This window comes from Triturus cristatus, chromosome 12, assembly GCF_964204655.1.
Source record: "Triturus cristatus chromosome 12, aTriCri1.1, whole genome shotgun sequence".
In the NCBI taxonomy this organism is placed as follows: domain Eukaryota; kingdom Metazoa; phylum Chordata; class Amphibia; order Caudata; family Salamandridae; genus Triturus; species Triturus cristatus.
In genome coordinates this window covers 485,741,716-485,767,518 of record NC_140595.1, presented here as the reverse complement: position 1 = coordinate 485,767,518, position 25,803 = coordinate 485,741,716, and the positions used below count along the sequence as shown (strand labels likewise).

The following is a 25,803-nucleotide window of genomic DNA, read 5'->3' as shown; positions in this document are numbered from 1 at the left end:
CATCTAGTTTGATATGTGAAGCCAGGTTTGCCTATTTTATCAGTTTTCCTTTATTCACTAGACAATATCCTCAAGCCACAGAAGCCCCATTGAAAGTGTTTGAAAATATTAAACCACCAAACGAAGAATACTTTTTAACTCGCACTCCCACTAAAATCCCCACGATCATTCATGACTTAAAATGATCCTAGTCCCTTGAAGATTTTTTTTTTCAGGCAGACAGCAGTGTAAGCCTATACATTTTCAAAACAAATGCATTCGTTTTTATGTGGTAATTCATATCCTGCAGTAGCTATTGTGATATTAACCAAAGAGTACTGTCGAATTTAGGGAGAAGAGTTGGCCTAACGGCTAGGGCGCTCGACCTCGGACCTGTGGAACTGGGTTCGAGTCTCCTTAACGACACAGAACATCCTGTCATTCTGGGCAAATCACTTAATCTCTACGTGCCTAACAAAAAATGAATGTGTGTCCTCATGTAACGTAACTGGTGCTATGTAAAGCGCTCTGATACCTGATTGGATTTGGGTCAAGTTTGCGCTATATAAAACTCCAAATAAAAAAAATAAATTAAAAAAAAAGAATCAGAGGTGGTTAATGGATGCCATACTATAATGCTAACAGTGACAACTACTTGAAATAATCAATAAGGCTCACGCATTTCATTACATTTCAATTAGTTGAAGTAGTTGGGACATCCAAGTTTTGCAATAAGCTTAACATGAACAGAATGTTACGATCTGCATTTCACTTCAAAGGATGGCCTCTGAGAAGTGTGCGATATGCTGCTGTAGGAAATCCATCTTTACTCCATGATCACCCCTGGTTTATTTTGCCTTTTTCTGGACCACCTTTTTGCTGGCTTTAGAGCTTTGTGCACTTTCCCCTGCTAACCAGAAGTAAAGCGACTTTGCCGCCCCCATCCCTTAAACATGTTTAAATTGGCTGTTTCCTGATCAGCACATTTAACTTGCCTTATGATCCCAGTGTATGGTGAAGGAAGTGCATTTGGAGTCTGGAAGTTAAATCCCCACTTGTGGACTGCAGCACCTACTGTGCCATCCACTACAGTGGCAGTGCACATATGGCTAAAGGCCTACTCTGTGTAGCTTGACTGCTGCAATATAAAACCTGCAGTGAGGCATGTCAAAATGTCCCTTTTTAAAAAGTAAAGGCCTTCCTTTTGAATATTAGGAAGTCACCCCACAAGGCAGGTTGCATGGCACTTAAAAGTGGATAAGTTAGAAAATTAATATTACCAAGTCACATGTAAAAAAAAAACCATATTATAATACTGTATTTCAGGAATGGGTCCAACCACAGAAAAATAATTAAACCATTACTTTTATTAATGATTAAAACTCCAATACAATAGTGAAGTCAGATGTTCATAAAAATTACGAAAAAGTTACTTTTAGAAAGTTATCTTGGCCTGCTTGGCTCTCCTGAACGCTAGTTCACATTAACGCTCCAGCCTGTACTTGACCTGAATGAGGCTGGAAATTCCTCCCAGGAGCTGCACAATACACTGACCTGAGTGGGCAGCGACAACTCCTCTGAGTTAATCTGAATATTGAGGGTGGGGGGCTGTGGCCAACCAGTTGGCACAACAGTGTCACTTCCTGCCTGTCAGGTCTGTCTGAAGAACAAGTAAAATATTTGCACTCCGAAAGGGATCAAACGGGACACAAGAACAATTATTGTGTATCTTCTTTCTGGGCACTGAGGACTCTGCTTTGTTTCATTAACTTCTGTCTCCTGGTTTATTGTGAGTCCAGGGCCTGCACCAAAATACATTTTAGTGTTAGATGTGGGATGAAACTGATGATTTCTCTGAGGCACTCCCACATGCACCCCCAGAGCTCAAGTGTAGTGTGGCCAAAGACTTTTGTGACCTTGCAAATGCCCTTAAACATGGCCTTTCGGGTCGGTTTACAGTAAAGGAAACAGGAACTACTGAAAAAGAGGGTAGTGTTGTCCAGGGTACATTTACGCTATTGTTCAGTGAGTGCCATGATTCACTACGAGCCATTAGCTAATGCCCAGCATAAATATGGCACCCCAAGTTACCATCCTCAGAACACTTTCTGGATCCAATGAAGAACAGAAGAGGACTGGACCTGCTATCTGTGACGAGTCCTGAAGGACTGGATATGTTTCCTCTTGTAGCCAGGATAAAGAGTTTTGCCTCTCCATGGCACCAAGAGAGCCGTGAAGTTCCGGTCCTGAGGGCCTTAAAAGGGTACTCCTGTGGCTCTTTGGACACCAGAAGAAAGTTTAGAAACTTTGAACAACTTTACCTCCAAAGCTTCAGGGGACTTGCTAGAAAAAGTATCTGACTGGGAGTTCCACGCGGTCTGATTGAATTTCAACTTCATCTCAGTCAAGGCTTCCAGAACCTCTGAAAAGAACGACACAGCCCCAGTTCTGTGTTTTCAGCAAGAAATCTCTAAAGCTCCATAGCTACAGCAAGACCAATCTGCCTTCGACTCCACTGCAGAAGCTACAATTTCAGCAGTGGTGGCCGGCTCAAGGACGATGTTTCTTCTCAAAAAGTGACAAAGTCTCTTTCTGCATTGAGACTTAGGAACATTTGGCTTCCAGACTTTCACTGAGACCGATCCACTGGTTGTATCCAACAAGGGCTCCATCACGGTCAGCCTCTTCTGCTGCTTCCATAGACTATCATTCCACTTTTAGGTTTTAGAAGCAATTTCTGCTTAAAATTTTAAACATTCATCTCTCTGGTTCCCCTGATAGGAGTTATGTAATTTTGGTGTACTTTTATTTCTTACGTTTTGTTCCGTTGTTCTAATGCAGTTTCAGATTTGTATTGCTTCGTGTTTTGACTTTATAACCGTTTTGGTATTGCATCAATACTTTACACATTGCACTATATTAAGCCTGTCTGTGCTATGCTTTAACTACCAGGGGAAGTTGAGCTCAAATTTGTCGAAGTTGAGCTCAAATTTAGTGATTTTGAGGGCTCACCCTGACAAGATTTGTAAATGTTCTTCGAGGTGGGAAGTCACCCACACTAAATAATAATCCAATTTCTTACAGGTGCATTGAAAAATGTACTGCATGTTCCCCAACTAAGATAAATGCCAAGCAAACAAAGGTTTCATATTTAAATATGACTGGAGCAGAAGATGCAGAAACATTTGCACTGAACAAGATAGGAGAATTAAATAGAAATCCAGATGCCAACCTGGTGTCTGCTGGTGTACTATGATGGCTGGATCCTGGAGATGGATGAAGACCACAAGTCCAGCTGCTCCGAACAGCAAGATGAATGAGAACATGCAGGTAAGCCTCATAATTATTCTCCAAACAATCCAGGTGTATCCAGGGAGAATCAAGTGCACGCGGCCTCGGAGACCAACTCTCCACTTACAGTCTCATCTTCTCGGCTTGCAATCCATTATGACACGATCTGCAAGTGATAAAATATATATATGTAAACATTATTTTAATGTCCGCCAGTTCGGACGTTCGATGTTCAGGTTATAAAAAAAAATGCAACACAACTGAACTTCATGAAATCAGTACAAAACTGACAACTAAAACATGCAATGATACATGAAACTGATAAATATCCAAAATGATGCTCAGAACAATGACTGAAAAGTAAACATTATCCAGACAAAAGGCATGACATCTGTCCACTCCAGTCACCATCTGGACCCTCCTGTAAGCAAAATAAAACACTGAGGAAACTAAGGGCTAAAAACTTCAGGGCAGTGCACCAGGTTTGAGATATGAATTTATTTTTAATTCCAGTGTTTGCATATGGCCATGTATCACACAGTTATCCAACATAAAGGTGATAAACAATGCAAAGAACTAAATCAGCAAAACCTCTAACATATTCTCATGTACAAAATTGAAACATCCAAGCAAAACTGTTAGAAATTGGGTTACTGGTTGACTGAGGTGTGAGCCCTGGTCAAGCAGCAACTACAATCCTAGCCAGGGTCAGGCACAAGCACATCCCAAATTAGCCTGTGCTCAACCGCTTATTAGCTTGGCACAGAGCAGTCAGGCTTAACTTAGAGACAATGTGTAAAGTATTTGTGCAACACTTTAAATGGTAAAACAGTATAAACACCACACAAAAAGATACAACACCAGGTTAAAACAATAGAGCCTAATTTAACATATAAAACAAATCCAAAATGACAATAATCCAATCAGGAAAATCAGAGATATGAATATTTAAAGAATAAACTGTAAAAAAGCGCCTCTAAGCAGAAAGCCCCAACTGCAGCTATCTGGTCAGACTGAACCGAGTCAAAGCCAAAGTTCAGGCCAACCGCAATGGCGCGCGGGTCAGATACGGTCCCAGATTGATCCCACTGAAGTTTTACCTACTCAAGTTTTGTGGCAAGAGTCCTGTTCACATTGGAGAGGGAAACAGGGAGCAATGAGGGAATCATGAGCACTGGTCAGTGTGGCGCAAAGAGCAGGCCAGGAGTCACGGAAGGGCGGACTGGTGCTTCACGTTGGTGGTCCTCCGCGTGTGATCGATGCGTGCTTGTGAACAGATGGGCTGGCAGCAGCTTGCACTGAATTTCCATATGAGCAGGGCTGATCAGGGTGCAAACTGGCCTTTTTGTCATCACAAAGAGCCCAAAAGCATGATTTCAAGAGCCCGTGAGTCACACCCGGGGTCCAGCATCAGCACTTGGGGGTCAGGATTTTGCTGCAGCTGGGTTTAGAAGCTGATTTTGGAGCATTTTATGTTCATGAGGCTAAGAGCATGAGGCCAGAACACTTGCCCTTTGAGTCACTCTGGGGTCCTGAATTCAGGATTAAGTTGAAAGTCCAGTTCTTCCCCAGGCAAGAGGGCAGCAGGACAGCACAGCAGGGCATGAGTTCCTTTAGAGCAACAGTCCAAAAGAGTGGCAGTTCTTGTAGCAGCAGTCCTCCTTCCTGGCAGAGTACCACAGTACAGAAGCTCACTGAAATGGTGGTGTCTGAGGTACCTTTGAAGTTGAGAGAAGCTTCAAGAGGCATGCCTTTGAAGTGCACAGATGCCTTGCCTTCCTGGCCCTTGCTCCAGAATAACTACAGCAGAAATGCAGCCCCATTGTGGAGGCAAGACACAGCCTATTAAAATGGGGCTGAGCCCAGCTCCTTCCTCTCATCCTGCCAGTTATAGCCCATCCAGTCACACCTAAGCTGCTATTGTGTGTGCCATGCACCAAATGGCTAAGGCAAGAAAATGCCAAGTTTTAAAAGTGGAAGAACAGTTCTGGGTTTGACTAAGTGGCAGCAAGGCCAAATCAATTAATAAGTACCAAGTTGAGTGCCAGTGCTGCACAAGACTTTTGCCTACTCTTATTTTGACCGTGTGTTGAATTAAACAATCACATAGTAGACTCCTTTTTCGGTCAGATTTAATCAAAGGGGTAACTCAATTACATCATATTTTTCTTTTACATTTTTCAACAACTCATGATCTCTTCATAAAAAAACCACACCGTGTTTTGAACAATAATTTTGTGACACAATATAAGTACAAATTTGTAAGATTTCAACACCTTCCAAAATACAATTTAAACAAAAAAACATTCAGCTCTTCAACATTCATACCCATACACACCCATTCATATTCTTCAATAAATATACAAAACTGAGTGAACACTGTGTCAAATGACACGTGAAGGCCATCCAGAAACGTTATTTATACTTTCGTTGCCTATACTCTTTCTTTTCTTGAAAATAGATTTTTAAGATGAACGATTGGCCTTTGTTCGTAAGGTCTACGCGTTTCGGAACCCGTATCTTGCTGGGAACCTCATCAGGACCAATGTACTGCAACTTAGATGCAGTCAATGCCTCACAGGGGACGTGTTTAGCCGTCTACCTCGAACTGTTGAGCCCGACTTATTTTGAAGTGTGCGTCAAGGTGAGAAATCTCGGGGGTCTTTGTTAGTTCTTTCCGACTCCTCGGTGTGACTTATAGTCTTGGCACCGGCCGTTTGTTTGAAAAAATGATGACTCCAAAGTTTGCCGGTCGTGTTCGTACCGCTTAATGTAACGAATTTCCCGCGTCTCGTTGGGATTCTGTGGCTCTGCTGCTCTGCCTTCACGTGTCATTTGACACAGTGTTCACTCAGTTTTGTATATTTATTGAAGAATATGAATGGGTGTGTATGGGTATGAATGTTGAAGAGCTGAATGTTTTTTTGTTTAAATTGTATTTTGGAAGGTGTTGAAATCTTACAAATTTGTACTTATATTGTGTCACAAAATTATTGTTCAAAACACGGTGTGGTTTTTTTATGAAGAGATCATGAGTTGTTGAAAAATGTAAAAGAAAAAACTGATGTAATTGAGTTACCCCTTTGATTAAATCTGACCGAAAAAGGAGTCTACTATGTGATTGTTTAATTCAACACACGGTCAAAATAAGAGTAGGCAAAAGTCTTGTGCAGCACTGGCACTCAAGTTTTAAAAGTGGCATTTTCAGAATTGTAATCTAAAATTCAACTTCAGCATAAGTTTGGATTTTAAAACAGGATTCCAGAGGCACCAAACTGAACCAGTTACGTTTTCCCATTTGGAAATTACACTTCTAAAATGCAATAAGGTAATTCATATGTTACCCTATAGCGGAGGTAGGCCTTGCAGTAGTGTAAAACTAATTTTAAGAGTTTTTCACCACCAGGACATGTAAAACTTGAAAGTAGTACATGTCCTAGTTTTAAAATACACTGTACCCAGCTCTTGGGGCTGTCCAGGGCCTAGCTTAGGGGTAACGTATATGTATTAAAAGTTTGGGCCTGACAAAAGGTTTATTTTGGCAGGTTGACATGGCAGTTTAAAACTACCCATACAGGCTCTGCAATGGCAGGCCTGAGACATGGTCAAGCGGCTACTTATGTGGGTGGCACAATCATTGCTGCAAGCCCACTAGTAGCATTTAATTTACAGGTCTTGGGAACATATAGTATCATTTCACTAGGAAGTTATAAGTAAAGTACGTATGTTGATTGGGTATAAGCCAACATAACCATGTTTAGAGAAAGAGCACAAGCAGTTTTGCACTGGTTAGCAGTGGTAAAGTGTGCAGAGTCGTAAGGCCAACTGAAACGAAGTCAGCAAAAACATGAGGTCTGAAGGCAAAAAGTCAGGTGAGACACCAAGCCAAGGATCCCAGGTCTAACAAAAACCATTTCAAAACAGTTTTTGCGCAGACCTTTATGCAACTCCTAAGGGAAGTCATTTAAGATTTCTGAAAGCTTATTCAATTTGGATCCTGCCAGAGTCATGGATATGGAAACTGATCACAGCTGCTACATCCTACTTGCGGAAAGTGCTCACATCTTTTAGGACAGCTATATTTGCTTCAACCTTATGTATCCAAAATTACACAAATATGATTAATAGATAGCTTTTTAAACTACAACTGGGTCATTTAGAGTCAGCGCTGGTACAACAATGGGTGCAAATCGTATTTGCGGCAAGTTTTGTATTGGTGCGAATGGGTGAATTGCATTTGCTTTTTCCTAAGTGTAACAGCGAGTTCAAAACATGCAAAATGGAAGTATTAACAAGAGGGACAAAAACACTGTTTGTACACATTATTCATCATAATTATGGCCAATTTGCAAATAAGGCCCAAACACTTTGTACAGGCACAAATGTAATATGCGCTGGGTGTTTTTGTTCCTAATAATATTGACGAGGGACTAATTAATCAGCAGGGAATTGCGAAGAAAAAAAACGGGACGAATGTAAAGAAAGTTAGGTGTCTGATCTCAATCAAATAGGGTAAACAGCCAAGTAAGCTGGGTCGTCTTCCAACTTTGTGCTTTGGTAATCAATAACACTGTTGCAACAACACACTATGTGAGGTAAATGTTTTCTAATATCTTAATTTGAGAAGCACTCGCACATGTAACCACAGTACAGTATTCGGTTTTAATATACTGGGAGAATTAATTTGTTTCTTGAAACAAAATACTCGCAGTCCTTGGAGTACAATGCTGGACCACCGTGTTATTTATTAGGCTAAACCTTTAGATCACCAGCTGAGAGACTGTTGATGGGATGCCTGGGTAGCCTGACGACAAGGCCCTGTGACACTGAGGCCGCCCCCTCATTGTGGTGGCATGCTGGAGGCTGCTGCCTTGACCAGCTGGGGAGGAAGTGTGGTGAAGGCTGCAGGACTACATCCGGAGACAAAGCTGGAGATTGACCCAGTGAGGCATCTGGTGGCCAATAGGCTGCCGCCTGCAATGGCTGGGGACCGGTGGGAAACCCGGTGAAGTGGCGGTCACCAGGTGGCCGAGGTTCAGCCGCTGCTCTTGTGAGACTTCCCCCTGCACTCTTGGATGCACAGATTTGCCTCTACAGGTGACTCGGCTTCGGCGGTGGCCACTGGGGAGTGGATGATCCAGATTTAGGAGAGAAGACTTAGTGAGTGGCCTGCCATTGACCTGGAATTGTGTGCGTCTCCTCTCCCTGATTACAGAGCACCTTGGAGAGGCTGTAGTCCAATCCACAGGGGGTGAAGGTAACGTGATGTTTTCCCTGGGCGACAGTCGAGGGGATACTTTAGGTGCCCATGTCCCCTATGGAGGATTCACTGACTGGCAGCACTTTGCAGACCTCCTGATAAGCCCACGGGTGTACAGCGGTGCAGTACTCTCAAGGCACTGAGAGGCTGGAGTGCTTGGGAGCAGGGACACCCCCCCCCCTTACCACAGAAAAAGACTGCACTTCTATCTTGTCAATTCACACAACCAGGAAAAACAGACCACCGGGAAGTCCTCAACAAACCAAAATGGACCAGTTTGCAGTCCTGGGTGGGCTTGTCGTAGACTGTGTGTATGCAGGGGGGGGGGGGGGGACTGCAGGAGCCCAGGGACCCAATGGTGCTCAAATACTTGCAACCATTGAGCTGTCAAGCGCAATGTACAAGCCAAGATTGAGGCGGTCTCCCAGGAAGTTGCTGTGCTGCAAGTGGACCTTTGAAAGTTAGCAGAGAGGTCCTTGGCCACTGAACAAACTGTTGCAAGCTGCAAGAGGAAGTGGCTGTCCTTAAGATGCAGAGGACCTATCTCTCGATACTGACCAATGGACTGGAGGCCCAGGTGGAGGATGCAGAGGTGCAGCAATCTTCGATTTTTTGTCTTCCCAGAGGGGTTGGAGGGCCAAACACTGGAGCTCTTTTTGTAAAGTTGGGTTCAATCAACATTACCTACAGCAAATCTGTCACAGCTTTTTCTGGTTGAGAAGGTACACAGGGCGCTGGTGCCGCAACCGGGAGTACTGCCCAGAATGCTGGTCACAAAAAATCTCAAATACAGACAGAGGCGAGATCCTGCAAGCAGTCAGGCAAAATTGTGACACCAATTTTGAGAAACGTGTGATCTGGATTTTCCTCGACTACACACACAAAGGGTGCTTCAACTGAGACAGACAATTGGGGGCATTAAACAAAAATTGTAGGCAATGGGACTACAGTACATGTTACTCTACCTGGTGAAGTTGAAAGTAATTCATGATAGCTACACTCAGTTCCTCACTACACCGAAGGCCATATGGGATTGGCTGGAACTACGGGGGAAGGTTGATCTCTGACACAGTTACATGGATCTAGGGACTGGACCTGGAGTCAATGCTGGACTTGGTCTCCCGAAAGCTGTAGGGGGTCATAGCAGAAGAACCTCCCGGTCCACATCCCGGGTGGTAGTGTGTCAAAATGGCACCCTGGAAATAGAGCACCATTAGACAGAGAGTGCAGCAACAAGTGCATTGGTGGATGCAGTGACAGCCACTAACTCTGGAGAAAGTAGCCTAGAAGTGGTGGACGAGACTCCAGAGCTGGGAGAGGATTGATGCAGATCTGTTGTGTTGTAATGCTTTTTCGTTTCAGGTGCAGGGGACCTGTGCTTTGACAATCACTGTTAGGTTGGCCCCTGGGCAGCTACTAAGGGAAACGTTGTGCTACCTATGCATGTGTCTCCCTTTTGAATCTGCTGGGACTGCACTAAAACTGTTAGACTGTTGCCAGAGGGAATGCACTGTATAGATGGGCCCAAGCCTCCCAGTTTGCATTACTTTATTAGCTAGAGTTAGGTTAGGTGAGAGTTGGAGTGATAGTCACTGTACAGAGTTGTGTGGGTACCCACGTTGTTTGGATAGTGTGTATCATGTGAAGGCAGGGGTAGGTCTGGGACAGGCTGAGTTCAGAGAGGGCTGTATTTGCTGTCAGCACTGGGTGAAGCCGTCCCCATGGTACAATTTTATAGAAGCTGTAGACAGATCTAGTTACCCGCCATAAACTGCATCGCTACATGCAGAGGTGATGCTAAGTTGAGGGGAGGCTGAACTTACTTGGGGCAATGGTTGGGGAGATACGAGTATTTTCCCAAGTTGGGGGGGGGGGGTTATTCTATGAAGTTACAGTCCAAAGCAGCTGCGCAATAGTTACAAGAAGTGTGGTGAGTTGCAGGTTGCACATTCAGAGGGGGGTCCTGGTGGGGCAGGTTGGGGCTTATAGGTATAGGTGGGGATTATAGATTTAGCATGGCTGAGCACACACTATTTGTAACATTCATCTGGGCACGAGACTTTGTGTCCTGGATAGTCTACTGGACAGACGCCCCCCTAGACTGGACACTAAACCCAACATGATGGCCGGCTGAAAGGAGTTATTGGATCTGGTGAACTTTAAGGATATATGGCAGGAGATGCACCCAGCCATTACGGAATTTTCCTGCTACACCCCGGTACATGATCTATATAGCTGCCTATACCATTTTAGTAGCTGGGGAAATAGTTGCTAATGTGCTGAGTACAAGTTTTCTGGTTAGAGCTCTTTCAGATCATGCTACACTAATGTTGGAGTATGGCACAAGAAGGGAGCGGCTGGGGTCCCCCTATGGAGACTCTGATGCCCCAATTCGGGAGGAGCTCCGCGAGGTGTTGCCCTGATATGTTGAGGCTATTTGGACTTCAACATCTTATAGGGGGACAGAATTTAATGAATTAAAAGTTGTGCTACAAGGTGACTGCATTTCTAGGGTCAGCAGTACCTGATGTCAGCATGAGGCAAAAGTGGTCAGGAAGAAATGGCACTGGCCACTCTCCAGCACACCGCCCATGTGGCGGGTCAGGAAGTGAGTAGCTGATAGCGGCCCAGAGGAAGGTGGGGGAGTTGTGGGACAGGTTAGACTGCCGTACATAAGACAGGGACAAGACTGTTCAGGTGCTTGCGGGGCTACTCAAAATATGGGGGGTTAACCCTGATGATTCGCTCTTTAAAACAGGATGAGGCGGTGGTGCAGACACAGACGTTAATGCTTTGCTATGGGATCACTTGTTAGCGGTCTATAGAAAGTCAGCATAGGACTCCTTGGAGGGCATCGGGGAGTATCTGGATCATCTTGAACTTCCCCAGCTTACTGTAGCACAGAGAATGGATCTGGAGGAGGAACTCTGGGTGGAAGAGTTGAATTAAGCCATAAGAGAAATGAGTAGAGTCAGGCGCTGGGACTGGATGGACTCCCGATGGAGTAAGTCTGCCTTGCTTGACCCCCGCTTGCTGAAGACATTTTGGGAGGCTCAGCACTTGGCGATACTGCCACAGTCCATAAGAGAGGCCCAAATTGTTGATATCTAAGGCTGATTGGGATCTAACAGACCCTAGCTCATATAGGCCACTATCTATGTTCGGAGTTGACACCAAAATCTTGTCTAAGGTTCCTGCAATTAGATTGCACAGGGTGGTTCCACATCTGGTCCATGAGAACCAATTCAGTTTTATACCCAGCCGTGAGACACATATGAATCATAGGCGGCTGACCCATATGCTGAACTCGATAAAGGGCACAGACATGGATGCTGCATTAGGGGTGCTAGATATCAAAAATAGCTTTCGATTCTCTGAGCTGGGATTTTCTGTGGGCAGTGCTGAGATGCATGAGACTAGGGCCACAATTCTTGTCCTGGATACATCTCCTTTATACCAAGCCAGTGACCGTAGTTTGTACAGGACGTAGTGTCTGATTGTATATTGGTTGAGAGAGGCATGAGACAGAGATATCCCCTGTCCATGCTTCTCTACGCTTTGGCGATAGAACCCTTAGCATTAAGATTATGGCGCAATATGGATGAGAGGGGTATAAAAGTTGGCAAGGTCTCATATATCATTTCACTCTATGTGGATGATGCCCTTGTAGATGTCTGACACCCAGAACGGTCGGTTAGAATCTTAACGAAAATTATCGATGATTTTGGCAGGGCGTCGGAAATGCATGTGAATGGACGCATAACTGTGCTTTTTCCACTGGTGAGACATGAGGGCCAAGCTCCAGCTGATCTCCCTGTGAAGGGACTTGTGTGGGAGAGCAGTGATTTTCGCTATCATGGAACCCAGATTGCACATTCCCTGATTCCCTAGAGGATCAGTATCACCTGAATATGGGAAGAGTGGTTGAGGCCCTGCAGGCTTCCATCCAGTTCTGGAAACAGCTACCAGTGTCGGTGATGGGCATGATAACTGTGAGATAAATTGTACTACTTCACTGGTGCCTCTATATTTCACGGAATTCACGATGTAAAATACGGAGGTCCATATTTATTGAGTTTAACAGCCTTCTGGTGTCCCTGGTATGAGTGGGTAAAAGAAGTAGAGTTAAATTGGAGATTCTGAAGTGGGAACCGGAGCACGGGGACTAGGCCTCAGAAGATCTGCAGATATACTATATAGCAGGGCTGCTACAGTACGCTGCCCAGTGGTGTGAGGAAGGGGTGAATGGGGAAAAGAAGCTACTAACTGGGATGGTGGATGGAGATGACTACCCAAAGTAATTAATGTGGGGAACCAGGGGGGCTCCGAGTGCCTGCCTGTTTAATGTTCATCAGATGGCAAACGTCTGGGAATTGGCAGCAATCGGGTACTAAGCAGGGCACTTTATGCCAGAATGTTTCCACATTGGGTGGCTAAGACCTTTTCAGAAAATATGTTCTCCAATGAATCTGACACAGTGGACAGAGGGTGGCTGTACGATGGCTGGGGATCTTTGCCTTAACAATACTTTTATAACTATGGGCAATGCGCAAGTCTTATTTCTGGTGGCGCTTTTGCTATACACGGAGTTGTCCTGTACGGCCCAGGAGTTGTGTACAGACTTCCCTGTGGAATCAGTGGAGTCACAGACACCGATATTATTGCAAGACTAAGGATCCAATATGGGCTTGATATCCTGTATTTATAAAGCACTAAATGCAGACCGGCACACTGACATTACAGTAGTGAGAGATAGGTGGACCGCGGATTTGCCAATGCCGCTCATAGATGGAGAGTGGAAGTTGGCCTATGCCCAGGTCAGGGAAGTGGCTAGTAATGCCCGCTTTCAGCTTACACAATTTTTCTATTTGCACTGTACTTACCTTACGCCACAACAGATGCATAGAATCTATGCTTCTCTATCAGGAGCATGCACTAGATGCAGTAATATGACAGCAGCATTCCTACATATGGTGTGGGATTGTCATACCTTAAAGGGGTACTCGGAGACAGTGGTGCGGATACTCTGGGAGGTTACTCACATACACATGGAACTTTCGATTAAACACCCTCTGTTGGGAGTTCTCCCACATCCCAAGAGGGAAACAAAATGGGTACAAGATTTTCCCTATTGAGATTTATGGTAGCGAAATGAAGCTTGGCTATATGTTGCGCACAACGTAGAAGTCCAGACATACACAAATGGCTGGGTGACATAAGAGAGTGGGAGGTAGTGGTGAAGCGAAGGCTTGCCTTGGTGCGCACCGATGAACACGCAGAGCGGGACTTAGAAATATGGGGGTTTTGGTGATCACATGGAGAGTGTAGAGCTACCAGGGGTGGAATCACCACCCACCTTCCAGGATGCTATCTCAGAGAGTCCCCAGGATGGCATTATAGAGGGGGGAGCTAATGAGAGATGGGGAGGTACTTGCACGAGAGATGATGGTGAGGCACAGACCCCTAACTTATTTCAAGACTGTTGCCACATGCCTAGCCTCACCAGAATCGATATGGGCAATATAGGGTGTGTGTGTGTAGTGCAGCTGGGGTCTCAGTACTCTGACTGCCCCCCCCCGTACGCCAACTTGTGGGAACTGGAGCCGTGTATTCGTAACTGAATGTACTGAGCTGCTGCCAAGTTTCTAATAAGTTCTTTTGGCTTGTTATGTCGACATCTGTTGCACTTTGTACAGTTAAAAGGAGATGAATGGAATGCTCGATGAGGTGACGCTGAGGCTATGAGAATAGCATGACATAAAACATTCAGGGCTTGAGAAGGTTAGGGAGACCAATCATGAACCAGAGATACTATGGGCCTCACTTAGATCATGACTGACGGGCTACTCCGGCCCAAAAGTGAAGGATTTCCCCATCTGCTGAAATATCAATCCCAATGGATATAATGAGATTTATATATCAGCAGGCAGGATATATGTAACTGTTGTGACAGAGTAACCTGTTTGCCAAGATCTAAATCAGGCCCTCTATCTTACAATAATGTGGAAATGGCTTAGTCTTGCTCGATTTGACAACTTTTTGTCAACTAGTATCTATTCTGTGCGGGACAATACAGCGAAACAAATCCGGTCCATCTTTCAGGTCAGCACAGGGTCAAAATAACACCATTTTTTTTTTTTTTTTTTTTAAATATCTTTAATTGCATTTTATCTTTTATTATACAGTTGTAACACAGTATCGCATATATTAAGCTTACAGTAAAAGAAATGCTGCCATGGGCCTATGCACGTAAGGTTGGGTGTTCCCTCCAAGTATTTGTAACAAAACTTACATCTGCAGCGCACATAGCGGTATACATGTATGAGGTACCATAAGTTTGAACTGCTTTTTTTTTTTTTTCACAGAAAATTCCTTTATTTATTTTTGTCCTCATAACACCAAAGCTACTGCCATCTCAGGAAAACATTTGGGGGGAATCATTCTTACACCTGATGCACATGCGTTGGCCCCACCATAACAAACTGGGCTAAAACACCCGTAATGCTTTGGTGTTAGTTGGAATTATAGTCCCCACATAACTCCCACAGATCTGATGAACAGCCTTGAGCCAATCATCCGGGGAAGGAGGTGTCGGATCTAACCCATGTTTACATATCTCCCTTCTGGCCAACAGCACAAGATAAAACATCAAACATCTCTGAGTTCTCCACAGAAGGCAGAATGAAACAGTGGCCACTCCCAACAACACCAGCACCCAGTTCAACTCCGTTTTAACTCCCAAAATCTCCACAATAAGATTGCACAAAATGTCCCAGTATCCGCGGATCAAGGGGCAGGTGGCAAATATGCGCTTGTTTTTTGCTTTGGGGTGGCCACATCATCTACATCTAGGGATCGGGTTCTGTACAAATCTAGCCAGCCTTTGGGGAATCCAATAAATTCTATTGAGAGTAAAGAAATTATTCCTTTTTAAATTAGCCGGCTTAACCGTAGAGTACAACAATTTTAAAGATTCTGAGTTTCTTGCATGAGTGACTCCAGTCTCCACCAATCTCCTGCTTAATGCTTACATACCACGAGGAGAGCTGCAAAATCTAGAACCCCCAGTCCTTGCCTTACTTTTTTTTTTTATATCTGTTTTTTATTGATTTTACACAACCAATCAAATAAACAACGAAACACGATACAATATCATAAGCATACTTGGCATAATGTCATACAGTCTCAGACAGCATAAAGTTTGAACTGCTTACGCATACTGTTGTCTCTATTGACATATCAATGTGTGTTTCCAGTGTATGCACCATTTAATTTGAAGTTGTCAGTGCGCAGATATATCAGGTGTTGGAGACATACAGGGACAAAATAACACCATTGTATTGTCCCTGCGTACAGTACTATCAGGTTATATTCACCACCGCTGACCCTGAGGTGCTATGCCTGGAGTCGTCGAACCTACGATGCATTGTTGTGTTGGTTGGGGACTGGTTATGCTTGCCTTGCTTCAGACACGGAATTGTAACATGTCTCATGATTATGGTTTACTCTACAAGTATATATATCCTGAACACTATCTGAATAAAAATAAATACAAAAATAATAAACACGCCACCCTGTACTCCTCCGTGTGTCTAGTTTTCAGAAATGTATGGTGTTGAAATGTTTCTCTGGGTGCTGGATGACCCTAGGCACAAATACACACCTACATTTAGTGGGTTGTTTCATTCTAACAAGGAGAACCACTGATTAGCGTAGGTGAAAGGTCTCTGACGGATGAGTCCAGTCGGTCCTACATTCATAATACAAGGTAGAACTACCTGCAATTTAAGAATTGTACAAATGGTATACACAGGATGTCAAAGTAGAGGTATTTGTACCTAGCTATGCAGCAATGGAGTGCAGAACAGGAGAGGGCCACTAGAAATAAACTGATGCAGGTCATCTGTGAATTCTTGTTTGAGGAGAATGCTCCTTAACCCCTTGAGTGCGCACGACGTCTCCCGGCCGTCGTGCATTACGGTGGGCGTGTGAGCACGACGGCCGGGAGACGTCGTGTTCCCGAACGCCGTTTATTTCTCCCGCACAGCGGGAGAAATAAACCCGCACGCAAGGGGTTAAACAGGTAAGCCTTCAGTTACTTTATGCATTGCAGGCAGGTAGAAGCAGTTTAGCTGTTAGGGGGCTGCCTTCTATGTGCCTTCCTTCTTGCAGATTTCAGTTTAGGCAAGTGATGTGTTGCCGCAGTCTGTCTAGGGTTACTCATTGTCTGACCAGGTAAGTCAGTGTATTATTCTGGTTAGACTCGTCGCAGGTGCAACTTGTCTAGAAGATAAATTAAGAGGAAGCCAATGCTGTTCTTTATGCATTGGGTGGCTGAGGTTGAATTTCTTGATGAGATGAGCCACGGACTTTAGGATGCCTTTGAGAGGGCGCCAAGGTGGTATTGGTTTGGCCCCGGAGCAAAGCGTTGCTTTCACGCAGGTGTGGGAGAACCAGGGCTTGTGCCATCATTCTGAAATATGTTACTGGAATGAAAGGTTAATGTATTTTTGCCCTGTAAAACTAGGACTTCTAGTGTTAGAACATGGTAACACCTAGAGGTGGGTGAGCCGCTGAAAGCGCGACCCAGCTCGAGGCTGACACCTGGCTCGTAACCTCAACCTCATAACGAGCCGAGCTTTCATGTGGCTACTGCTTGCCATCCTCGCTCTACCCTCATTAACAAAGAGGCACAGACAAGGCATCAATATTGGAGGTTAAAAGGAGGGACAAATAGATACACATTTACTAGACGAACCGTACATAGTGTAAACCGAAAACCTGGCTCCCAGCTCACCCAAATTGCGTGATCTTAGGCAAATAATATTTTATTTTACCAATCCTCCTTTTCCCTTCACCATTGCACAAGAAAGCACCATGAAATATCTGAGTTCAGAATGCCAGCTGTACAAAAACCTATTATGTTTGATTTAGCAGACTATAATGTTGCTCTAGCTATAAGAATCTGGGCCACATGCATGGTTCGCATGACAACTGCCTTACCTCTTAATTCACTAGTGGCACTGTTGCAAGGGTAGGAGAAGAAACTAGTGGCACTGTTGCAAGGGTAGGAGAATATATGGTTCTAAGTTCATGTTTAGAAACAATCACTGCTCAGTACAGTGCTATGATGTGACGCATTAATGTCAAAGCTTCCACATGTCAGAAAAATACACTTTGTTGAATTTTATTGATCATACTTTACATGAGATTTGGTTTATGATATAGATGGCAAACATTTGCAGGGCTCGGCGCGTGCCCAGGCTATAAGAGCCAAGTTAGACCCTTGACCCGGCTCTGGATCGGCTGGGCCTTTCAATTCGATGGCTCACCCACCCCCAAGAACACTACTAATGCACACTTTCAGTCAATTGGTACAGGACATAACACTCCTGGAAAATATTAAGCCCTTACACTTTGCTCAAGTGACTGTCGGCAGATTGTCGGCAGAAGTCTGCATTGCGCGGGAAATGAAGCCAGTGGGCTCAGCCTCAGCCAGGGAAGGCAAGGGCCTGCCGCCATTAAGAGCATATGCGCGATGGATGTAGGTGGCCACACGTTTCAGAGACTAATATAAATTATAGTTTACGCTTTAAACACCCACTTTATTGTACATGGTTAAACATTTGCCCACTTCAAAATAAATCTCTGGTTAATGTTTAACTCCGCTTGCAGGCGCTTCACGCACGGGGCACCGCCTTGCAGCATAGCCGCCCCTGAGTTGCTGCTACCCCTTTTGGGGCTAACCTAGGAGGATCCAACAATTCCAAAACCACCATATTGTATGTATTGCCTTATTTGGAAACAACCAATAAAAATCTTTTGAAATTAAAAACCTTTAGGTTGAGCGAGGATTGGTCAATTAGATTCCTAATTTGTGCACACCATCGTCTGCAGGTCAGGAAATATCCCCTCAGTTGGTCTGTGCCATGTAGGCTCAGGGTGCAATGAAGCATGCCAAGCAAAACTATAAAAAGTTATTAAATTCTTTCAGCATGGCCATATTAGTGTCATAACTTATTTAGTTAATAAAGCCGAATGACTAACATTTGAACGGTCCAGTTAGGATAGTATATGGGCAGCAAGCAAAATAAAGAAAACTATTGCAACGTATTTATTGCGGAAGGAAAAGGGAAAACGCATTAGCAACTAATATAAAATCAGTCAGGAACTCGAGCGAGAGGAAAGGTTGGCTCTACTGTGCTGGAGACTTATGGTGTCAATTAGCGAGAGTCGGAACAGCCGTGTGGAAGCTGCTCAGAAAAGCAGGCATCACGCACATTCATAGCAGCAGAGGCCATCTACGTGGGCAGCACCGAGATCTTTTCTGATCGTCCATTTACTCTAAAACATATTAGCGAATATAAAAAATTGGAATATTGGCGACAGAGAAAAACATTTAGCACTGGGATAGCTGATAAAGCAAACTCAGCGAGGGTAAGCACAGCCGCACTCACATTATAATCAGGTCTTCTTGCCCCATGAAAGGTGCCTTTTCTGTAATGACGTAGTGCGAGCAAAAACTTTAATTACCCTTACAAGTTGTTGATGCGCACAGCAGTAAAGCATCGTCAAAATCAAAAACATACCTTAACTCGCAGGGGTGAGATAATGAGGGGTCAGAGGAATGGCTTCGATTGATTATTATAATATATTTTTTTTAAGAATGGAAATATACTTGAACCCAACTGGACCCTGTCTCCTTGGCTGCCAAGTGGAAATAAAAGTAATGAATGATGGGAGGTGTGAGTGGCCACACTGAGCACTTGACATTTATCTGCTGTCATGGCGACCCTACTGGCAGCTCTGCATAAATCAGGCAAGCGAGGCATTCCCGAAGTCACGCTTGGAGATGAAGTTGATTAGAAACAGAAAAGGTCATTCTTCCCAGTGGGCAACGACCCAAAGTCAACAACGCTTTGCTGGATGCCAGGCTGTGGTCCCCGGCCCATCTGGTGCTGGCATCACTGGCCCGAGCCCGCTCTCCTGCTGGTCACAAGAGGTTCAAGATTCGGAGGATCGCTTCTTCCTTTCGCCTTTTCAAACACCGATTGCAAACACTCATCATGTACGCTTCTCAAATGCATTGTGGGCTGGATTGGAAGTGAGTTACAGTACAACAGCGGGAATTTAAGACACTGGACCGTATTTCATCAATTGAGCGTGGCCAATTTTTAGCCATGTGATACAAAACAGCCCTAGACATTTTGTGCACTGCAGTCCTGAGACGTGGGGCAGTGCGTATTGCACTTCTGTGCCATAGTGGCAAGTGTCTGGGCACAGGCTATAAAAGCATTCACCCTAACCTCTATTTCAAATGAAATGAACCAGCAGGCACCTTTGAGCCTTCGTGCAAGGAGGCAAAGAGCCACCGAGCCCGGTGCTTCAAGTGTGAGGACCAATGATGGAGTACAGAAGGCCAGGGGTGTAAGGCAGGCCACTGGAAAGGGTGGAGGGGGATCCTTTGGGGGCGACCCAATTCAGGCCACAAACAATTGATATCTGTGTGAGATTGGGAGACTCGCGGCCGGTCATTAAATGCCTCGTATGACTGCAACGCCATTTTAAGGGGAGACGAGAAGGTCCAAAGATCCATTCTGCGGTCACAGTACCTTCACGCCTCACTCCCGCCCCATAAGATGCCTGAACAGCAGCCACTGTGATCTGAGAGCTGTTTATGTTGATGCTTTGCAAGCTCTGGCACATTGTTTGTTTGCATCCAGAGGCCCAGACTCTTCTCCATGAAGTTCTGCTGATTTTCATTTCTCTCCTAGATGTGAAAGCTAAATTGACCTCCCAGAAACGGCTCTTATGCGTAGTGTGTGAAACGTGCACTGGTATTTCTGCCTCCTAGGGGCCATGAAGGGCAGGGGGCTGAACATTTTTCTGTAATTTTAGTACATAATTTAGCTCTTAGGAAATAGCTTCTCAAAAGAAACTCTCCAACAGTATTTGCCTTTGGGCTCAGCACTTTTCTGGAAAACGATCAATCGAGGCCTGGTGCGGCATGGACATCGGATTACAAAGGCCCAGTAAGGGTACCCTGAAATGTATTCTATCCAGGTGCCCCACCACAGCCGAATTTAGGAAAAAGAAAGAAGAGCAGGTTCAAGTCTGAGGGAGGTGGCTCCATTTGTGCCACCCAACATATCGCTCCAACAAACTGGAACCTCAAGAAAAACAAGGGGCCTTAATCTCAATAGATATATGTTGGGAAAAGTCAAAGAAACGTATGTTGACGAGCGTTCAGCTGCCACCACATCAACTTGATGATGGATCCATTAAGTATGTAAATGAGGGGACCTGTCCTGATTTCAATTAAAAGCCATCCAGCAAAATAGAACTATTAGAATATTCTTATCAGCTATAATTAGTGCCCTGAGCGTAAGTGCTGCACAGGAATTGTGATAAATTGATATCTGGCACAAGATAGAGATGGAGCCTTAATATTTGGCAAGTACCGTGTGCCGGGCAAAACATAGGCAACAGTGTAACTTTATGATTCTGGAAATGCAACACTAAATGTGACACTGAGGAAGTTAGATATGCATGATCAATAGAGCCCTAAGACACTTGGGGCCCGATTACAAGTACACACAGGAATTTGCACAGGGTTTAGAATTAGCCCTGATTAAAAGTATTAAATTTAGTCTATGATTCCTAGTATACACAGGAGTTTGTGCGGAGACAGCAATTCTGAGTAATGGTGTAATCACCAACGCCTTACAGTTGTAACCTGCTGTTCGACCTGGCACTTTCTGAAGGGTCAACCCAGAGTTTTCCCTGCCTTTGATGAACTGTTTTTCTTTTGGCTTTTAGCACCCTGTGCGCCCTTTCCCTGCTAATCAGTGGTAGAGTGACTGTGCTCCCTCACTAAAGCATGGTCAAATTGGACTAAACCCAATTGGTATATTTAATTTACATGTAAATGCCTAGTATTTGTTACTACATGTACCAAGGGCCTGCAAATGAAATGCTACTAGTGGACAGCAGCACCCATTAGGCCGCCCGCTAAAGCAGCCCTGTAAAACGTCTCAGGCTTGCCACTGCAAACTATAGTGCAGTTTTAACCTGTCATTTCAACCTACAAAAAAAAACCTTTTGCCCCGCCTAAACATTCCTTTTTTATTTTAAAAAAATGTTTTTATTACATTTTCTCCCTTTTTAGGTCTCGCCTGACCCAGCGCATGCACTGGTCTGGCGAGACTTAGTAAGGGCTTCAAAAAATGCTACCGCCGGCCTACAGCTTGCGTGCATGTGCGTGGGCGCGCGCTTATGAGCAGAGGCGCCATATGGCTTTCCTCATGCTCATTAAGCACATCACTCGCCGCGCTTGATCACGATCACTTTCGCCGCGCAACGGAGGTCCCAGTAGGACCGGGGGCGTGATATTTCATTTCTGTGCTCCCCTCACGCTATGTCCATTTAATTGCAGGGCACAGTGGGTTTGTGGTGTGCCCATGCAAAGGCTGTGTTGCGTTTGAAGGGGCCATGCTTAATAATCATTACCAGCTGTGCAGCGCGTGAGTCGGAGCTGTATTTTATTGTTATCATCGAGATGGAGTGACTTGTTCGGCACTCTTCTGATGGCAGCTTCTGAGTCACAGGTATGCAGAGCGGACTAGAGGGCCGGCGTTTTGTGGCGAGTGATGTCTGTATGTTTAAACAATTCTGTGTTTTTAGTCCGTTTTCACATGATGTTTACTTCTTTTTCTATGTAGCATGAGCTTGTGCGGAAGCTATTGAAGTGCTTTACAAAAGTAACTCTTATCCCCCATATGGTTTTACCAACACGCCTTCTGCAATTCCTTACAACCCCCACTACCTAAAGCCCTCGCCTCCCGTTCCAGAGTTTTCTTTTTCTGTACCAGTCCAACTCAAACTAGCAGGCAACATCTTTTTCATTTAAAACTGCCTGTGTCATGTTGTAGTGCTCATCATATATGCTGGTGATACTGAGAGAGCTTTCAGTGTCTCTGTATCACTTGACAGTTGTTTTCACTACATCCTGTGATGTCCCTTCGACTCCACTCTGCTGGCCGCCATGTCCGTCCTTCCTCCCTCTCACACTCGGCGCCTGCACTTTTCTTTTACAACTTCACCACTGTTGCTGTGTTAGTTCAGTGAAAAATGCATATTTATGGCCAATGACAGTCAGATCTGAACCCACCCACTGCCCTTCCTGGAACGTCTTGCTTTTGACCTTTACATACATTTTGATCTGACCATATTTCATGTTTTCAGAGTCGCATATCGCTGCAAAGGACCTAAGTGCAGCAGCGTACTTGGGAAAACGATGTGGCTTATAGGCATGAGCTGCCAACTTTTAAAATAAGGAACCAGGTTCCCGTCTGGCATTAGCTCACCATCTTGTGATTCTGGGGAAATCATTTAATCTTCCCATTACAAAAAAAAGCTGACCCTGTGTAATGTAATGTGGAGCTCATGTAAAGTGCTCCAATGCCCTTAGGCCAAAATTTCACTATATAAAACGGCAAAGAAATACATTCTCTTCTATTGATTTCCCATCTTCTAGCTTCCTTGAGTAGAATTTGTATCTTTCCATTATGGCGTTGACTTGACTTCATCACTGTCACTGTGTTAGTTCAGTGAAAAATGCATATTTATGGCCAATGACAGTCAGATCTGAACCCACCCACTGCCCTTCCTGGACCGTCTTGCTTTTGACCTTCACATACATTTTGATCTGATCATATTTCATGGTTTCAGAGTCGCATATCGCTGCAAAGGACCTAAGTGCAGCAGCGTACTTAGGAAAACGATGTGGCTTATAGGCATGAGCTGCCAACTTTTAAAGTGGGGAACCAGGTTCCCGTCTGGCATTAGGTCACCATCTTGTGATTCTAAGCAAATCACTATATCTTCCCATTACTAAAAACAAGCATTGGCATAGCCAATAGGTCTCGCATTTGGGACCTTATAAGTGTTTAGCCATGCAACAGTTGGTGTTGTTGCACCAAGGATATTCTGCTGCATAACTAAATACTTATAGGCTCCAAAAAGCGAGACCTATTGGCTATGCCAATGCTGGTTATACATGGCACATACCATAGAAAAACACAAGGTTACGGCATATTCAAGGTAAAACAGGAACAGAGCAAAAAGAAAAGACATTGCCCGGTTTGGGCTGGCTATCCATATCAAACTACTGAATAATTCATTAGAGCATTACCATATCTCTCACACACAGCCAATAGTCTTTGACAAACATCTATGCCCCTCAATTAAACTGAAATCAACAATAATAAGCGAATACGGACAACTGGTACTACTTCACATATTATTGTAAAGCCTACCCTAAATTTGCTGTATCCAGTCCGTGACAGGAGCCCAGATTTTGCAGCCCGAGGCCCTTTTTCTTCTTCCTTTGGTCTTATGAATTGAGGATTCTAAATTATATATAGTTAATAACCTTGACCACCAATTAATAAAGGTAGGTGGGTCAGGACTAATCCATTTGTTGGTTATACATGAGCAAATCAATGCCATAGCAATGAACAAAATAGCCATCATAAAACTTGATCTTAAATTACCCTCCCTATCAAATCCCACGCCCAGAATTACCGATTCCCCAGTGATTCTTATTGATGTTCCAAGTATCGTACCCAAAAAATTCTCAATCTCTTGCAAGAAAGAATAATTGACAGAGTCTGCAGCTTGTAGTCCACACCTGTTACATTTATCCCCCTTCGAAGCCCCCCATTTAGCAATCTTTCCTGGGGTATAATACAGATCAAAGAGACATAAAATGCTGGCTGCCAGTCATTAAGAACTCGCCAAATCCAAGGATTCTTCTATATTTATACCGGCAATCCCCAAAATTCTCCCATTTTCCATTCCATATATTAATATCATCCGGGAAAATTTCCAATAGCTGTTGGTAAACCTGTCATATTGAAGTTTTTTTCCTCGCTTTATCAATCAAGGGAGTTTTAGCCAGCTGTAGCTCTGCCTTGACCCCTCGCCGACCCAGAAAGCTGCGAATTTGGAGAAATTTAAAAAAGTCTCGTTTAGCTAGGCCAAACTTCTCCTGCAAATTTGAGAAGGACAGAAATTGACCCCCATCAAACAGATAACCCAAACAGCTAAGTTCCTTCAAGCCTTATCTAAATGAGACTTGATCCCAAAAAATTGTAGGGATCAAGCCTGAAGCGGAAAAAGGGGTATAGGCATTTAGCTTTGGGATATTTAGTTTTCACCTAATCTGTTTCCAAACTAGATATGCAGCCTTGACTGTCTTGAACTTGGTCTTTTTATAGTAACTGGGCTCCAGTATCCCAACCAAGCATCTATTGGCTTCTTCCTCCAACCCCAACTCATAAATAGATGCTTTGTTAAAAAACGGGATCTCCGCATTAACCCCAACTAAGAGGGGGCCCATATGCTGTAGCATGGATGCCCAATAACACACCCAAAAATATAGAATACCCCATCCTCCCCGGTCTCTTGGTAAGATCATCCTTTTAAATGCCCTTCTCGGTCTCCGATCACCCCAAAGAAATCTGGAGCACATCCGCTCCAACTTAGTAAAGCAAGAAATAGAAAACTCAAGGGGGATTGTTCTAAATATATAAAGAAATTTGGGAAGAACCAGCATTTTCAAAACATTACAACACCCATGGAGAGAGAGATGTAAATGATCTAATCTTTCCAAGGTTTTATTAACCTTATTCATCACCGGTGCAATATTCAAATCCGGAATTTGATCCACTTCCGGTGTAATTTTAATTCCCAAATATGTTGCTATAGAAACCATTGATGGATTTGCCAAAGCCTTGGTACATTAATGAAGCATCTGAGTTTTATCTAATTTTAATTTATAACCAGAAAATCCGCCAAACTGTTCAGCCAAAATCCTGATTGCAGGAAGTGCCAAAGAAATATCACTGGTAAGAACCACAATATCGTCGGCATATGCCAATGCTCTATACTCAGTCTTGTGAACTCTAACTGGTTTAATACTAGTGCTCAAATTCAGTTTATTATGGAATAAATCAATATAAAGAGCGAATAGCAAGGGGGAGCAGGGGCACCCCTGCCTGGTACCTCTGCTAATACATTCCTTTTTAAAATGTGTACGTCACCCCTGAGGTAGGTCCTGCAGGGTCACAGGGCAAGTTGCATGGGATTTAAAATGTAGGTTATGCGTACTCAAGTTTTACATGCCCTGGGAGGGAAAACCTCCTAAAGTAATTTTTCACTACTGTAAGGCTTTGTGTCCCATTAGATGAACCCGGTTACATTATTACATT

At 44.1% G+C, this 25,803-nt stretch overlaps 1 protein-coding gene across 1 annotated transcript in view; it reads right to left on the bottom strand.

Moving 5' to 3' along the window:
- CHST8 (carbohydrate sulfotransferase 8) overlaps positions 1-25,803 on the bottom strand; it is a 1,187,960-nt gene that overhangs the window by 865,958 nt on the left and 296,199 nt on the right. The window contains exon 2 of the mRNA XM_085637913.1: positions 3,212-3,436. Within this exon, the coding sequence (XP_085494039.1) occupies positions 3,212-3,320 (109 nt within the window). The 5' untranslated portion in view covers positions 3,321-3,436. The remainder of the gene's footprint in view (positions 1-3,211; positions 3,437-25,803) is intronic.